Source organism: Pseudopodoces humilis, chromosome 11, assembly GCF_049639895.1.
Source record: "Pseudopodoces humilis isolate 2021_Gansu_Grassland_sample_001 chromosome 11, ASM4963989v1, whole genome shotgun sequence".
NCBI classification, from domain to species: Eukaryota; Metazoa; Chordata; class Aves; order Passeriformes; family Paridae; genus Pseudopodoces; species Pseudopodoces humilis.
This window is the reverse complement of record NC_142210.1, coordinates 17239851-17257736: the sequence shown is the minus strand read 5'-3', so window position 1 is coordinate 17257736 and position 17886 is coordinate 17239851. Positions and strand designations below refer to the sequence as shown.

General features: G+C 40.8%; 1 protein-coding gene across 7 annotated transcripts in view; it reads right to left on the bottom strand.

Moving 5' to 3' along the window:
• MCF2L2 (MCF.2 cell line derived transforming sequence-like 2) overlaps positions 1-17886 on the bottom strand; it is a 155867-nt gene that overhangs the window by 35170 nt on the left and 102811 nt on the right. For all 7 annotated transcript variants that reach the window (XM_088061066.1, XM_088061067.1, XM_005525054.3 and 4 more), the window contains exons 16-19: positions 7798-7864; positions 6527-6642; positions 5102-5171; positions 288-380 (exon numbers count right to left, since the gene is read on the bottom strand). In XM_088061066.1, coding sequence (XP_087917192.1) covers positions 288-380; positions 5102-5171; positions 6527-6642; positions 7798-7864 — 346 coding nt within the window. The remainder of the gene's footprint in view (positions 1-287; positions 381-5101; positions 5172-6526; positions 6643-7797; positions 7865-17886) is intronic.

Below are 17886 nucleotides of genomic sequence, written 5' to 3'. Positions count from 1 at the left end.
CATTCCCTGCTGATAAGATTGCAATCAGCTGGGATTTGCAAAGAAGCCAGCACTTGTTTGGTGTGGGTATAGTCTGCAGAGTCAGGCTCCTGTCCAGGAAATCTACCCACAGCTCTCCCTACCCAGTCTCCTGTAGAGAGCACCTTGACACACACTGGGCACCTGCCATTGGTATAAGAAGCATGCAGAAAAGTCTGTGTATTACTCTAGGTTTTCTAAAGAATGGAGATACACAAGGAAAACGAGCTTTGAGGGTCTTGCACTGATAGTCTGCAATGAAATTACACCTGAAAAAAAGTGCTGTCTCCACACTGTCTCCAGAGAGCTTCAGACCTTGGTTTGTTCTGACAGTATTTTTCATATATTTGAAGGTCCTCCTTCTGCAAGAAAAGAAGAGTTTAGGTAAGGGAAGGAAAAATAATCCAGTGTGTCTTTCTTGAATCACACTTTTTCTTACCTTCCATCCTAAGACATCAAGTAATTATCACATGAAAATAATTCTGCATGTAAAAACATACTGAAACCACCAAACCTGCTTTTTACTTCTGATTAAGTTAAATACATCTGAAAATGAGATATTTTTTTCCCTTCACTTTTCACACAAAGCAAGGAGACTGCAGACTGGAAGACACATAATCTAACAGCAAAACCAGTATCTTTTTCAGGGAGGTGAATTGATTGTTTGGAAAAAAAGAAAAACAAAGCAAAAAAGAACATTTGAAATTTAAATTTTATTAACAATACTGGCACTGACTGTAAATGTTAATGATAACTAAGGTTTACCAGTTCGACACACTTCAAAAATAATGTTGGCTCTCAATAGTACAAGGACAAATTAAAAGGGAGGAAGTTTGTCTTGTTGGTGTCCCAGGCCCGGCAGGGGGGATGTACTTAAACCCTGTTCTCTCCAAATTAGAAGTGGGTGGATTAATTTTATTTAGCTTTGACTACACTGCAAGTGCTCTCACTGAGGGCCATGGCAAAAATCTCACTGACTTCAGTGAAAACAGAGACCATCTCTAGAAAAGCCCAGAGAGGGTGTTTGAGCTCCCTGGGCTGTGTGGGTGTTCGTCTGCCAGGTCCTGGCCTTGCTGACTGTGCACCCGGGTGGCCACAGGGCAGTGCCAGGGGCTCCTGAGCAGGGCTGGCTGTGCCCGACCAGCCGGGAGCTTCCCACCTTCATCGGCACCTACCCTGCTGGATGTGACCTCAGCAAATCAAACACCAAAAATAAATCTCAGCAATTCCTGGATCTGTGCTTTCCTCTATGCTTTCAGCCTACCAGGCAGTTCCCACACACTCCTGCTGCAGGGAAATCATTTTCCTCTGTACAGTTACCAGAAGAAATCAGTGTTGCTGCTGTCTTCCTCTAGAGACCCATCCTGACATCACCCTGATGAATCAGCTGTGAAATCAGAGCTGTGACACGTAACACCACACTGTGTCAAGGATTATGCAACACAAAAACCTCTTCTGTTGCAACTCAATAGAGTATTAATGGTGCTGTTTTAAAATAGGTGCAGAGTTTTCTTCACAAAAATAGAATTGTTTGTACATATTGCCCTGGAGGGAAGTTAACAGGGGGTAAATCCCACAGAACTAAAAACAGCAACAAAGCATAATCAAGCATTACAATCTCATCCTGGCCCACAGAAACCTAACTGGACTGGGTAAGAATTGAGAGAGCAACAGACAAGAGAACTATTAGGAATAAGAAAAAAGAACCAAGTAAACTTAAAGAAAAGGCATAATAACCAACAATTTACCAGTAATTTGCCATAGTGGAACCTCCCTACGCCAGTGCAATCTACTGCTGCCTAAATCAGTGACACCTACTCAGGCAGATACTTACATATTTAATTACAGCTTTAAGTTTTGCAATAGTGTTAGGAATAGAATTAGGCTCAGACTTTAAAATGCTAAGAAGTAATTGATTGTCTAATTATTCAAATCTCAGTCCTAAATAATCCACACATCTCTATCTTCACTTGCAAAGGTTCTGACTTCTTGCTGGTACTTTTACACCATGCTCCTCTCTCCTGTAAAGCTTTTCCTTTCCACACTTCTTTGGACCCTGAGAGCTCTATAATCTCCAATGCACATGGCATATATACACAATTAAAATTACCTTTTTGACTGTTGATTTATGAATAATTTTTGCATTAGTCTAGAATTTAGACATTTGAATCTAACAGTTTTCCGGTCAGCTGCTACTGTCCTTTCACAGGCCGATTCCTTTTCTAAAAGCTTCTTTCTCTCTGAATGATTAAATGTCCAACTGCTGGCTCCTATTAAACTATTCCTTTTTATAAGGTTAGCAATATGAATAAGTGAACAGTGGTAATCCACAGTGAATCACTCCTGCCAGATACATCACCTGGCACATTTTTGTAAGCAGACTGACACACCTTTGGTTCCATCCTGGGCTTTCCTGCCTTGGCTTGGTAAGCTTTCCTCCTTCACAGCCCTTTCTTTGTACAGCAGATCAGCCCAGCATGTCCCTCTTGTTGCTGATAAAGCACCAGAAGACCCATTCTGCAAGGTATTAAGTGTATATCCCTCCTGTCTTTGAAAGCTGTGTAGTCCTTGGGCACACAGAGCTGCAAGTAAGGTCAAGCATCTTGGTGATGGCAAAATAGCTGCCACATGGAAAAGCTGAGCTGGCTCACTTGTAATTTAGCTCATATGAAGATCATGCCCTGAAAGAGGTCAGGCAAAGTGGGAGGGAGGACAAGAAAGGCATTTCTGGCTCATCTTTTACCAGATTCTGCTGCTGTGTTCCAGGAGACAAAGCCAGAGAGAAGCCAGAGAGAGACTCCACAGGCTGTTTCTCTCCTCACCTGAGATGAAGGGTTCACATTCATGGTGACAGCTGATCAGGTGGCATTGGTGGAGGGGGAAGAGTGTGTGGGGACTGATTGGCCAGGAATGGAGAGACTCTGACACCAGAGTGTCTCACTGCAGCTCTCAGGATACTTTCAAGCAGCTCTGGAATCAGGGTTGAAAAGGCCCAGTGTGATCAGTCAGGGTAAAACTCTTCAAAGTTTGAATCTAAAAAATAACTGTTTGTTTCTAATTATAGGCCTAGGCTGTTGTTGTGGCAGGATGGCCACACCCGTAGAAAGAAGGAGAACCTGCAACAATGTGAGTTTCCTCCCAGAACTCAGCATCACTTGGAACAGCAGCTGCTTCTGTTTCCCCCTGTCGTAGCAAGCACAGTCGTAACTCACGGGCAGCCAGAAGCCACTGCTCAGCAGGAAGGTATAAAAAGCTGCCAAATCATGGGGAACACAAACACACAACCAGACTTTTGTTTGTGCCTCCTAAAGGCAGTCCAACAGAAACAACACATTTCTGGACTTTATGTGGCTTCTTCTAAAAACAGAACATAAGGGCAAGTTCTCAAATCAAAGGTGCTACTGTGCGAGCAGAGACATCTCAAGAGAGAAGCTTGTGCTGTCTTAGTGTGAAATTTGAAGTAGGTTGAAAGCAAATGCATGATTTAACCTCTTATTTGATAGATTTAGTGTGGTTTGACCAGGCCACAGAAACTGATGAGCCAAGGCGATGTAGGGACTGGTTTTCTCTCGCTTCATACCTGAACCTCAGCTTTAGTGCTGTTTTCATATTGGTAAAATAGTGACAAGAATTGGGCTTAACAGCTGCTTTTACACAGAGACAAAAGCTACAATATTTAAATGTGGAATTTGAACCTTCTGCAGAATCATAGGAACAATTCTATACCAAGAATTTTTATTTAGCTGCATTCTTTAGGAACATATGCAACACATGGACTATTTTACATTTCCTGGATTTCAAAGGTCTGCATTCTTCAAAGACTGCTTATCCTCTTTTGCATAATTATTTCACCACACTATTTTCCTGCCCAGCATTTGAATCCTAGGATAACAACATATGCCTTAGTAGTGTCATTTACTCAAGTTCTAAATGCTTCGTTGTTAAACAGAAAATAATCCAATGGACACATAATCACATTTACACTTGTATGATTCTCTCTGGCCTGACCTGTTTGTAAATTGGAAGCATACCCTTTGCAAGTATCACATGCTCATAATTCCCATTAAATCTCAGTAATGTGGCAGTGCTCAGCACCTCTGACTGATTCATCCAAATCTGTCTGTATTTAACAGACATTGTATTTAATTTATTTAATTTGTGCTCTGGAAAAGCAGCAAATGCTACCTGTAGTATTACAGTAGAAGCAGGAGGTACCTTTGACTAGGACAGATTTCCCCATTTCTCATGCCACTTCCATTTCCTGTGCAAAACACAGAGCCTTATTCACACAGTTTTGTCAAACTCTGAAAGCAGTAGCAAACCACCAAAACAGATTTTTTTTTTCATTAGTAGGGCCCCTGAAGGAGTGCTATAAAAACAAGCACCTTTGGTTGTGTTGCAGAAAAGAACTAATGGTCAGGCTGAGTGGGGGTGGAGGTGGAGGAGGGACATCACCAGGAGCTCTCAGAGAGAGCTGCAGCACTTGGGCACTGAGAGGCACCTCACAGCAGAGGGGAGAATCCCACCTGTTTTGTGCAGAAATGAAGGAATCCACCTCACAGAGTCTTATGGAGCTGGGGGGGTCCATTCAAGGACAGCACAGACTCTGCTGGGACAGTTCTAGGGGACCAAGTGTCCTGAATAGTGCAGAGAAGAGATAAGATAAAGCAGGAACAGGATGTGTTGTCTGCACTCAGAGAAACCTGCTGCGACACCGATACCTCCTCTGCTTATTTACTGCAGGGTGGTGTCGGGGTTACATCAGACTCCTGCTACAGATGTGTTTGATATGAAAAGCATGTCAAACATTTGGATCACTGTTATTTGTTGGGTTTTTTCTTTTAAATGGGACTTAAAATACTTGTAAAACACTGGTAACAGACTTGTTCCCGTCAGTAAACCAGGTAAAGGGTGAGATATCAGAATACATGCTTGGTAACTATGGCTTAATTTGGGAGTAGCTGCTTAGAGGAGTTTCCTTCATTAACAAAAGCAGACAGAGTGAAAAGATGGGAGTAAATCTGTAAGTACTGTAGGATAAGACCATAGATATTCATTGAAACTTGGAAAAGGATATACTTACTCTTTTCAAAAAGCACCGGGCAAGAAGCTCAGGGTTTTCAATGCAATTTTCTATCTCCTTAAGGAAAATCCTATAAGGGAGAAAAAAAGAGCAAAGGGTATTGTAAAATTAGGATTGTTGATTTTACACATGTTGTGTGTTAGCTTCTGTGTAAATGCAACTTAAAGCCTTCCTTTTAGTAATATGAGGATCCAATGGGGAAGGTAACAGTTCTGATACACCAAGAAATATATATCTTAGAAAAATGGGATGTAGCTGTTACCTGATTCCCTGAATCACAAATATTATCATATTTTCTCTGCTCAAAAGCATCTGCTACATCTGATTCCTCTGGCTGTTGAAATTTCTTTCCAATCTGTAGCCCAAATACCTGCTTTCCACTTGGGTACAAGGATTTTTCAGAACAGCTAGAACAGACAGGAATGCTCAATCAGACGCAGTTGCTCAATCAGGAAGCAGTGAAAATATGGGATGTAGTCCAAAGGTTTCTGCAGTGACAGTCAATGCACTAAACCTTTAGGGAAAGAAAGGGCTTTCCCTTTAGGGAAATTGGGCTTGCAAAGGGAGAGGAACATCCTTCTCCAAATGGAAGACACAATGTTTGATAATTATATATAAACTCGAAAATAATTTTTCTACTATGTAATAACTACTCTGGCATAATATTAAGACTTGCAAAAGAGATTTTTAAGATTTATTTTGTTCAACTGTTTGTTACATTTTACAGGCAACCATTACTCAAAATAATTCCTAAATTCCTAGTCTGGTTATAGCCAGTTTTGCTCAAGCAAGGCTAGGAAAAGCAGGAAATTTGTAGGAGTTGCTCTAAGCTTTGTGTTTTGAAAGCTGATTGCAAGAGAGTAAATCTTGTTCATAACTTATATTCTGTAGTTATGGGCTCTGGATTTCCTTGTCCACACTATGGACATGGCTTCTGGAAAGGTTTGTGATCTTATATAAGGGAAATGAAGAAAGGTGGTATCAAATATATAATGTCTTCTGATCTGATATAAATATGAAAAATATCTGATATCAAATGAAATACAGGACAAATAAGTTGAAAACTAAGAAAACTTCCTCACAAAGGTATTTTGCCAGACAGAAAATACCAGGATTTATTCCTGTGATGTCTACCAGTGTGCCAAGAGGTGGTAAAACAGTGACCATAGGGGACATTCAAAATGAATCCTGCCAGAGGAAATCGCTTGTAAATGCACAAAAGGTACAATCTTCACCAAAAAAAAGATGAAATAGATGATCCTGGAGGGGTTCTCTACACATGGGTATATAGGATACACACAGAGACCAAGTGAGGATAACTTTTCCTGCCACTGTACATGTGAGCATGACAAAGCACCTGACAGAAAAGGACTGGACATGGTGGTGGCACCCAAGGATACAGGACAACCACCAGTTCCCATGTACCTGTTGTGGAAATAGTAGATTTCTGGGAGGTTCCCAAAAAGAATTTCCTTCTTGTTCTGAAGTGCAGATGGAATCAGATGTACTAAATTGGGATTGTCCATTTCTGAAGCGTACCCCTGCAGAGAAGAGTGGGAAATAAAACCAGTGTGTTTTCACCAGGGAAGAAGTACTTGTTCAAGGCACTGGAAAGCTCCAAAGTCCATGTGCTTTTGTTCTCCACAGAGCAAACAAAGCTTCTCCCATGCCTGCTGCTTTGTTGCTCCCATTAATTTCTGATGCTTCTGATTTTCCCCAGAGATTTTACCCTGTAACTGTGCAAACACATTTTAACCACAAATGACCACAGGTCACAAGGTTAATAAAAAAGAGATGAAATTGTGTGTCTAGGATTCAAAAGCCATTTGGGTCATGTAGGGATGGAGACTGCTAAGATTGACAGACAGATACCTTTCTGCTACCCTGCTTCATTGCACAAGAGTTAGTTTGGATTTATTTGTTGAACCGTGGTATTTGGTTTGACTATTTTTTTTTGTTTCTTGTGAAAACTAAATTGTGTTTCTTCAATAATAACTTTGAGAGGAGAACATTCTGATTTTAAACTCAGGAGTAATATATCAATTACCAGAGCTGCCAGCTCCCGTGGAACAAATGCAATAAAGAATCAACCACATGTCCTTAAAGTCCCACCCAAATATAAGCATGATTGATCCCTACTCAGCTTCTGTCCTCCCACAGATTAGGGACCTCAGACCCCACACACACTGAGTATGCTGGTATCCTATCAGTTTCAAAAGCTCAAGAATTAAATTTGCAGCATGAGCTGCATTTTTTTTCTGTGTTCAAGGACATCATGGGATAATAAAGAAGAGCAGGAGGGGCACCTTCCTTTTTCTCAATAATTTTCCAAATGTACATTCACAGAATTTAGTGTCTGGCCCCATGGACATCAAAGGTGCTGCTTCTGAGACTTATTGGTAATATTTTGAAAAGACATTATTAACTCCTTCTCTGTCCAGAACTTTCAGAACCATGCAAATTGTCATTCTGTGGGCTTAGGCCACAGAAGGTCCTTTAAGCCTTTTCCTTTAAGTCCTGAGGAAGGTTGTTCAAAACATCCTTCCCATTCTCCATCTCCAAGGCTGAGCTATCTTGCCAACACAGCCTGTGCGTTATAAACAGGAGGTGGGAGTGCTCAGCCCATGAAGGATGTGCACCTGCAGTGATGACTTAGAGGTTACTCACCAAAAAGTAATTTCAGAAGAGTTTCTTACCTCTATTATACTTTGAAGTTCTTCTACATAAACCCGTTCTGTTTCTATCAGCTCATTGATTATGTGGCTGAAAGTCAAGAAGGTAGAGAGTCATAGTGTTAACCAAGCACATGTGAAAGAAAAAAAATTATATTCCTTACATATTCCTGTTTATGCCTTTAACTACACACAAAAACCCTCTGAAGGTCATATCTCAATTCTTCAATGTTGTGCCTTGTTGATAAGATTAAAAGACCTAAACACATTTTTGACTGTAATTTTTTTTCAGTTCATTTTAAATTTTATCTTGGATTCTTCTGTCATTTTTACATTTGCAAACTGAAAAAAAAAATCCCAATAAGGAAAACAAAAAAGATTTATCTTCTAAGAATAACTAATACTCAATAAAATGAAAATATATGTCAGAGCCATGCTAATGTTTCTGTTTAATTTCTTTTATAAAATAGACAAAATCAGTGCCTAGACTTTCATCTTCTAATACAATGCAAAACAAGGCAACAGGATGATGTCAGAAGTCTGAAAACATGAAAGTAGATTAGAGTAAAATATTTTTACTACATTTTAGACTTTTCATTTCTATTATTAGTTTAATGCTCCTAGGTAACTTGAAGACATATTGAAGATTCCTGACTTATTTCACAGACACATGAATGTAACCAATTCACTTTTGGACAAATAACTAATTAGATATTGAAATACAATTGCATTAGATCCTCTCATGTTTTTATCCACCAAATGTCCCGTATTATCCAAAAAGTGTTGTCTTTAGTACTGCTATCTGCAAAGTTTTCAGGCCAGCTCCTCCAGAGGTTTAAGCAGCAGGAAAGGACAAATACCTGGTGTTCTTCTCCTGGCTTGTGCTTCTCGAGAATCTTTAAGCACAGCTATCTCAAGCCAAAACACATCCTCAGGACACAAGGGAATAATGTCTTGAGGAACTGGAGTGTGGCCAGCCATGAGCAGCACACAGCATGGGGCCAGTAAAGCATAGGCAACTCTTGGCATCAATACCAGCTCGTGCATTCATCCAGCATCTCCCTGCACGCACTGCCTGTGCCTGGTTACCTGGCTCTGTGTCACACAACAGTCACATCATCAGCCAGACCCCCTCAGTGCTTTAGATCATGAGTCACTTCTGTACTGTTGCATCCACTATAAGGGACTTTCCTCATTCTCCACAATTTATTAGGCTGTCCTTTTTGAGGTTAAAAAACAATTGCACTTCTGATAAAGCCTCGTTTGAATGGTTTGCTCAAGCATTTGAAAATAAAATAGCCACATTGTGGCTTGCAGCTTGAAATGCAAAAGCACTGACTAAAACATTAATAGGCTACTACAATAGATCCACTGGTTCCCTTTGGATTTTCCCAGTCCTTTTTCAAGGAAATGTGGTTTTGTAGGCTACCTGGGGATCACTTATTCAGGTCTCAAAGGCTATTGCTCCTTTATGGACCACTGCTTGAGAAACATTATAAATACTGGAAAAACTAGCCCTTACCTTCAACTGATGTTTCAAGTTTTATTATAAAATAGCTGGGATTTCATAGCTGTCTTGACATAATGCCTTAAATTGCAGGGTCTAGCACAAGGTTGAGCAATGGGTGTGGGCTGTACCAGTGCTCCCCTGGCCACACTCAGGTCCCATTGGCCACTCTTGCACTGGCTGTGGGCTCCTGGTGACTTCCTCTGTTCCCCCTCAGGTGTCCCCAGTTTGGGAGACCCCCCAAAATGTTCCACTGCTGATTGTGCAAGGACTGGGGTTCCGTGACTGTCATGGGCAATGAGGGGAACTCAGCACACGCCTGCTGCCAGTAACCCATTTAACGAAAATAGGAGGCAACAATTGACAGGATTATTGTCACAGGCAGCTCTTCCCACCCCCTTTTCCCCTTTGACATGCATGACTAAGAAGTTATTTCTAGGGTAACTGGGATGTGTGAGGTAAAGGGGCAGGGGAGAACTTCCATGCTGTATTGTTCATTCATTTCAGAAAATTTTACAAGAATTTGAGGTTTGCATGGCAGCAGTCCAAACACAACAAAACTCTGAGCTGGCTGAAGTTTATGGGATAGAATAACTCCTCACCAGGATCATTCCCAAGCAAACAGGCCATCTCAGCAGGGGTGGTAAAGCATCAGGCATCTGACCTGAAGGTCAGAATCTGAGAAATCCCTAAGGTCCTATCTATAGCCATCCCTGTTGCTAGTAAAACTTCATTCCACTCGAGTATACTTGCTCCTTCCCCAGTGAAACAAAGAGATTCACCAAACCAGCAGAGTTAGACAAAGGTAGAATACTCTGGTCCCAGTAATACCTGACTCAGTAGCTTTCCTGACACAGAAATAGTGATGTGAAACACTGCTCAGGAGGTCAAGGCCAGCTTTCCCTCTGTGGAGGGAATTAAACATCTTAGCAGAGGGAGCTCGGCCACCACCAACCTGGCACAGCCCTGTGTATGGCAGAGCCCCTGAATTAGGGGCAGAATTAGGGTGTGTTTGGGGCAGGGATCACACACAGGCTCAGTGATACAATGTTGTCAGATGTTCCTCCAGCAAAGGAAACTTCTTGGTATGGAACATAATTACAATGCATGAACTAGCTGACATTTTGTTGAATGATTGCTCTGGGTTTCTAAGGAAACCTTGTGGCCTTGGCTACACCAAGACCACATCTCCCACATGGGGGACTTTACAGAGTTGTCATTTGGGCAGGTTTTTCTCACTTGACCAGCTGTGATATCCTGTGGCCCTGCACTACCGAGATGTCACACATTGAGCCACGTTCCGTCACTCCCAGCTCTGAGAAGCCCTGAAGTGCCTGCAGGGTATGGATGATAAGAAAGGAGAAAGTAATAAGAAAATTATTTCTGCTTTGTCAATAGTGCTGTCTCCAGTAGTCATGCCATGCTGCAGTGAAGTAAAAAAAATATTTCACAGAGGAAGCTCCTCAGCAAGGGTGAGAATGTAGGAGCTGCAATGGGAAACAAAGCATTGGGAAAAGACTTGTTTTTAGGCAAGATTGTAAGTGAAACCTTGAAACTGAGGTGAACTGGCACTAATTATCACCCTTGACTTTTAGAGATGCATTTTTCTATCAGCCCATGCCTTTGCTGGTATTTAGATCAAAGGTAGCTATTTATATCACTTTGGACTGTGCAAATAGCAATTAGCAGTGTTGTTGCTATAAGTATAAACTTACCCTGCACTGTATTGTTTTGTTGCAACAAACCATTGTCAGTAGGTATTTATCTGAGCTGGCTTCTTTGGGTAACTGAGAGCACACTTCTAGGAAGGTCCTCACCCCAGTGACCATAAAGCAGACGCATATCAGACCATTTCATCTCAGTTACTCTTTCCCCTTCCTTCTTCTTTAGCATCAGAAGGAAAAAGAAACATAACTGAACGGTTGGCCAAGATCCCCAGGGGTGTCAGGTAATTCTGCAAGTCTTTCTCACAATAATTTTGGCAGGATGATTTCTCTGCTGTGATGTGTGCTGCCTTAAGAAACCCCATCAAATATAATGAAACACTAAGCAGGAATATTATCTAGAGATTACCACAGCCTATTAATATCTCCTCTGGCTAAACCTCAATTACTTTGTCCTCATGCAGTTACTATTTGTGCATCCTGCTCCGATGACAATATAAACTAATTCAGGATTTTTGTTTCCATAGCTGTGTTTCTCTAACAAACTCATTGGCCCACCTCCACTCACAGATCCTGTTTCTACACCAGGATTTGCTACCACACATGCCTGTCCTGATAGGCAGTCTTTTCCCAGAAGAGAACTTAAAGACATCCATTAAAATTAAACCAGTGAGCTTTTCTGAAAAGAACCCCCAGCATAAATCATAACTGGTGCTCCAAAATTATTGTGCTGCAGAAAACCTGACTGCATGACAGGTGTGGAACCAGCAGAAATGGCACTCGTGCATGAGCTCTCCATACCTGTCTTACAAAAACACATGGTGCCTAGCAGATGAAACAGGAGTATTTTCAACACCCAAAACAGCAGAAAATAGGTATGTAAGAGCAAAATATTTCATTTAATAAATTAATACAAACCCACCTCATTATTTTTATAAATATATCTAATATAGATAGAGAGGTACTTAAATTGAAAATACTGGTTCTTTTAATGCCTGAGGCTTCAAACACAATAGAAAGGACTGAAAGAACCTGTGTGCAGTGTAATGAAAATGTAAACACAGAAAAAATATCAACATTGGATAGACTTGAACTTCAGGGAAGTCTGAGTAATTTACTGGCTTGCAAATATGAGCACAGTGGTGAAAAGCTCCCTGGTCCAGCACTCTGGCTAGTTCTAAGTACTGTGAAATTTCTGTTTCTGAATGTAAATAAAATTTAACAAAACTATATTTTTTTGCAATGGTATCTTCTTTGTAGGTAGTATAAGATGAAAGTCTCACTGTTGCAGTTGAAATAGAATCAGCAATAAATATCACATCCAGTTCTGAATTAGATGAATATAGAAGAATAGAAAAGAAGATTTTGAATCACTACAAGAAATTCTAAGACTGGTCAAATCATAAAATCTCAAAATTATCTCAGTGTTATGGAATGAAAAAAATTACAGCATGTCAGTAGCTGAGCAGAAGAAACTTCCATTCCATCCACATAATTGCATTTAAGAGGACTTTTTTTTTTGTTTCTCACAGTGCTAAAAAGGCCTTTTTCAGTTGAAAAGTATTCTCAACTGAGGTTGTGCAACAGCTCAAATGAAATTTGAGTAATGAGTCAGTTGCTGTGCTTTACCTCCTAAAGTGGAATAAAAGATCATTCTGGACTTAAGAGCATTTGTTTCAACAGAACTTGTTAGTTGATACAGTATTTGTTAGTTGATACAGAAAACAGTTCTGATTTCTCTGACATGTACTCCTTTTTTTTCCTTTTTCTTCCAATGAGAGCAATGCCTTGAAAGAACAACGACCATTCTTAAAGTACAATTCATGGCTGCAAACCAAGCCCAACCAAGTAACTTTGAGTAGCATAAGGGGCTTAGGTAGTACACTCCACCCCATCTCAAAATTAGTGCCCTTTACTGAAGTTATTGTGATTACCTGCTGCAATGTCAAAAGGATTTGCTAGAGCTGTTATGGAAGTTCTTCTGAGCAGAAGGATTTCATCTTTGTAAGAAATACATTTTACCACCAAAGTCACCATTTATAATATTTTGCTTTGTCTGAAATGATCTGAACTCTTCACATAAAAGGAATTGTCCCACATTCATTGTTCCCAAAACAAATGACCTTGGGGAAATATTTTTATATATCTTAATTAGTTGACCTACATTATAGGAACCAGAGCATAGTTGTTAATGGAGAAGTAAATTAATTAAATCACCTACAGAAAGGAATAATATGAATAGAGGACTAAAAGTCACACAGGAGTTGTTTCTCATCTCAACTGTGCATCTACACTGAAAAGATGCATCTCTGAACCCAAATTTGAGCTACATTTAGACAATGTGGATGCTACAGACTGGTCCTTGCTGTGGGCCAAAATAACAGACCACATGGCTGTTTACATGTTCTGCCAAATACCCATATTTATGAACTACCCATCAGGCCCACCTCGTCATTTTGGTTTTAATCTTGCAGCTGTACTGTTTCTGTTTGGTAATAAAGATATATTTAGCTCTGTGATATCTCAGCATTGAGTAATCAATTAGTTAAGAGCAGGTGAATAATTTATATACAAAAATAGTGTAACTGCTAAGAGTTATTAGTATTAGGTCACATTCTAGCAGACTGTAGTAGGTTGGCAGTAAACTGAGATCCATAGAAACTACTACAAACACATGCTTGTGAAATACCTTTTGTAACTGAGACACTGCAGGTTAACAGGTTGCTCCCACACTGTGCAGACTTCCATGTAATTTCTTTCATTGCCTGAGATAATGAGTATTTACATGCAGGCCACAGAATTAACTTAATTACTCAGATTTCAGTATTCTTCTTAAGAAATATTACCCAGTCAAAAGAAAACATGATTTCCTAGTGCCAGGCAGATCTAATACAGCAACAAACCATATTGCATAAAGGATTTAAAATGAGGACAGAGGAGGAAGACATAATTCTTCACTACACTTGCTTAAGGATGGATTTGATCTGCTGAAGTGAAACCAGTATGGGTACTTAAGTTTACCAGCCAAGAAAGGAAGCTCACTGCTTTTTAAAATGTGGAAATATATATATATATGCACATATGCATAAAAGTAAAGGTAATTAATATATTAATACTCACATTTACTCTCATACTTGTTTCTAGCTAGTAATGATTAGAACATACCTTATGAATATATAAATATATATATGTGAGATATATATATATATATGTGTGTGTATCAGTCACAAATGATATTCAAAAGATAAGGCCACTGAAAGTAAGCACTTTAGATTTTGCATGTCCTACTCATGTGGGAAATTCATGGGGGTTTTGTGTCCTGGCAATAATTTCTGCCTGGCTGCCTTTTTCACAAAAGTTGAAAATAGAGCAGGTAAAAAAATCTCTGGCTATGTAATAGTTTCTGACTTCTGAAAAAAAATATTTAACAGCTTTTTTCTATGCCCAGCCTGACTTTTAAGACAGCGACTACTTTCAGATTACATGCTGTATGCTTTTTCCGTTCCTTTGTAGACACAATACAACAATATCCAACTACCAGCTGACCTCATTGAGCAAGACATCTGATAAAGGCTGACAATGCTGGATTTTCCCACACAGGGTGGTAAAGTACTTTTTCAATAACAGCAAATGTTACAGTGGTAAAACCCCAAAACTTTCAGACAGACAAGACCAGCAATATAAAACTCAGAAGTAGGTTAAAGGAAACTTAATGGACACTATTTATACTGAGAATTCATGTTGACTGCTAGAGGCCAGGCTCTAAGTAAACCTAAACCTAAACCATGCCCACAGCCTCTCTCCAAAATTCTCTGTAATCTCAGGTGGGTATCCTTGCTGGTGGATGCCTTGATGGGACAGAGAAGGATTTAGGCACATGTGACTGCTCCCTAATCTCTTACTGCAGAGCACCTCTGATAACGCTGTGATTAACATGTCCCATGCCTGTGGTACTCACCTGTTCCCTTCCTGTCCCTGCAAGGACATTTTGTACAGAGCCATTTTCCATTGGGATGCAAAAGTTTAACACAGACTAGCGTTTACTTCATGCAAATGGCAACACAAATTCTACCCTGAAGGGCCAACTTCTTCAGGAGGAGAAGAGCATCAATGGTTTTGATTCTTAGGGCAGATACGCCTTTGATAGCTTTGTTCTGCAAGACTTTGTAGAGCTATTTGGGCAGAATGATAATTAGTTGTATTAGTAAAATTAATAATAATTGATCTTACAGACAAGACTGAGTTTATGTTGGAGAGGGCTACCAGGGAAGCTCATGTTGCACTTGGAAATGAGAGGATAGGTTTGGTGATGATGCCTCATCCTTTGAGGGTCTGTGTTTCAAGCCCTGGCACAGGCTGCCCAGAGGAGTGGTGAAGAGATATTTAAAAGTTGTGTAGATGTGGCACCTGGGGACATGGTTTAGTGGAGGCCTAAGCAGTGCTGGGGTAACAGCTGGACTTGATGGACTTAAAGGTCCTTTCCAACTGAAATTATTCTATGGTTCTATGATTTCTATCTGAGATATGACGCTAAGAAAACTCCATCCTGCAAGATCTGCTTCTTCCTGTAATAGGACACAGCATTGTGCCAGACTCACAATCTATGGTCCCCCAGCCCAAACTCTAGTGTATCTTGGGCTCTGCTTTTAAATATCCTCAAGAATCAGTATTCTTTGGGGCCTGGGAGAAATAAACTCAGGTGTTAATTACATGACAACAGCAATGGAACAAGGAGAGAAAATTCTGACAAGCTCAAATGGAGTTTACAAGAGTAACTGGAACACATATGCTTTAGTTAATCTCTTCTTGGCACATCTACATCAGTCAGTAAGTTGTGAACTGCCACAGCTGAGGACAAACATCCCTTTTTTGTGGGTCACACTTCCTCAGCCATGGTAATCTGGGCCAGAGGGGCAGGCAAGGATCCTGCCATCTGCAGCTACCACACTCCACCCAGCAGGGACTGGGAATCACAGCTCTCAGCAACATCCCCATCTATTTACAAAGGGATAGTTTGAGCAACCCTGTCTGCCACACCCCGAAACACTGCTTGCAGAACTTAATGATAAACTTAGAGAAAGAGGGAGAGACACTCTTGGAAAATATTCCAAATTTAGGAAGAAACTTTTGAGAACTGTCAGATAGATTCCAGCTGCAGAATGTGTTCAGAGGGCCACTTTACTCCCTAGGAAACTCAGAGGGAAACTCTCACAATTGCATATTGCATGAAACTGGAAGGATATTACCCAGCATTTGGATTTCTTACTTTTTTCTCTAAGTGGCTCCTAATGGGAAATGTCCAAAATAATACAATCAGAGAGATATCTGGACTTATCCACGACAGCCATTCCTCCCCTTTTCTCCCCAGAATAGGGAGCTTGGTTTATCAGCCTGAGTGGCTGTTGCAGGTCTTACACAAGCCTTGCCTACGTGGGAAATGCCTTGTTTGCCACTCCAGTGTTTGTAGTTAGAGCTGGGGCTGGGTGCAGCTGCAATGCTGCCTGGCAGAGGAAAGAGCACTGCACCGGGCATGGCTCTTACAGAGGCTGAAGCTCTTGGTGTCCTCTGTCCACAGAGGAAGTCTGGCCTGATAAACTACCGGGGAAGCCAGCACAGACAAATAGAACTTAGGCACTTTTACCAAGAAGAGCACGCTCAGGGTCACATTGTTTAGCTCTAAGGCAGGTCAGGTATCATAAAGGCAAGACTGTCCATGCTACTTTGTCCAACATGGCTATTAACCAGGCAACAGTATTTGAAGACAGGTTTGTAATAGCTAGAAATGCAAATAAAGCATCAGTGTCATCCAACTAGAGGCTACAGAGAAAGACCAACAAGTGTATTGAATAATCTGCATATGCACAGGAGCTTTGCAGAGTCTACAGAGGAGATGCTGGACAGACAAGTCATGTATGTAAAATTCTTAGAATTCCTTTCTAGACTCATACAAAGAAAGAATGTTCCTGCTGGATGAAAAAATCCACATGAATTTTCAGAAGTGAATACAGACTTCTAAACATGATTACATCATAAATCTTCCAAACCTAGTTATTCTATTCCTAGTTAATGAGCAGCTTGTTAAATGCAGGAAGTCAAGTCGGCAGTGATTTACTGCACAGTGCAATTGATAAATCACAACTCCATTAAATCACTCACTACACGGGACTGAGTGATCTCCCATCTGCCCTGTCCTGCCTGCTGCTGTCCTGCAAACCGTGCAATTATTTAGATCAGCTCAGTGTGGGTGCAAGTCACTGACATCTGATTAGGCAACATGACGTGCTCTTTGTGCTGCTGTAAATAACAATGTGAAGTGCTCAGCACTCCTTCAATTGACACACAGGAGCTGCATGTTTTTAACTACAGAGTTTAAAAACAGATTCCATTGAAACTGGTGTGAATGTGAAAAGGGAAGGCTTTGGCAGCTGTCTGGAGATTTTTACACTCTGAGAGGTGTGATTGCTCCTGGTTTGTTTCAGTGGTTTCCCAGCCTGGAGATTGTCATTGTTCTGCCCTTTACAGAAAAAGCTGCACCACCTGAACCGAGGTGGTATAAAATCACACCAGTGCCTCTCCTTCTCTTTCTCCTTCCCCATCTATCAGTTTGGCGCTGATACCAGGGCTAATTTCCTCTGCTCCTTGGCTTGTGCCTGTGTTACCTGGGATTTCGAGGTGTCTTTCATGCAAATACATAAAGGCCAAAGACTGTCAACCTGCCACGTCAGAGCAAAGTTAGGTTTTTATGGAGAGGTGAACAAGCTACAGTTAGGAGAGACAAACATATAAAACTTCAAGTCCACATGTGCTTCTTCAGAGAAGATGTATGCAATCCTAAGCCAACACAGAGCTGCCTTTCTTTGCATGTACTCTGTAAACCCTGAGTTGGATCAGGGCTGAGGGGGAGCAGACCTGTAGTCCTGTCCTGGATAGACAGAGGAAGAG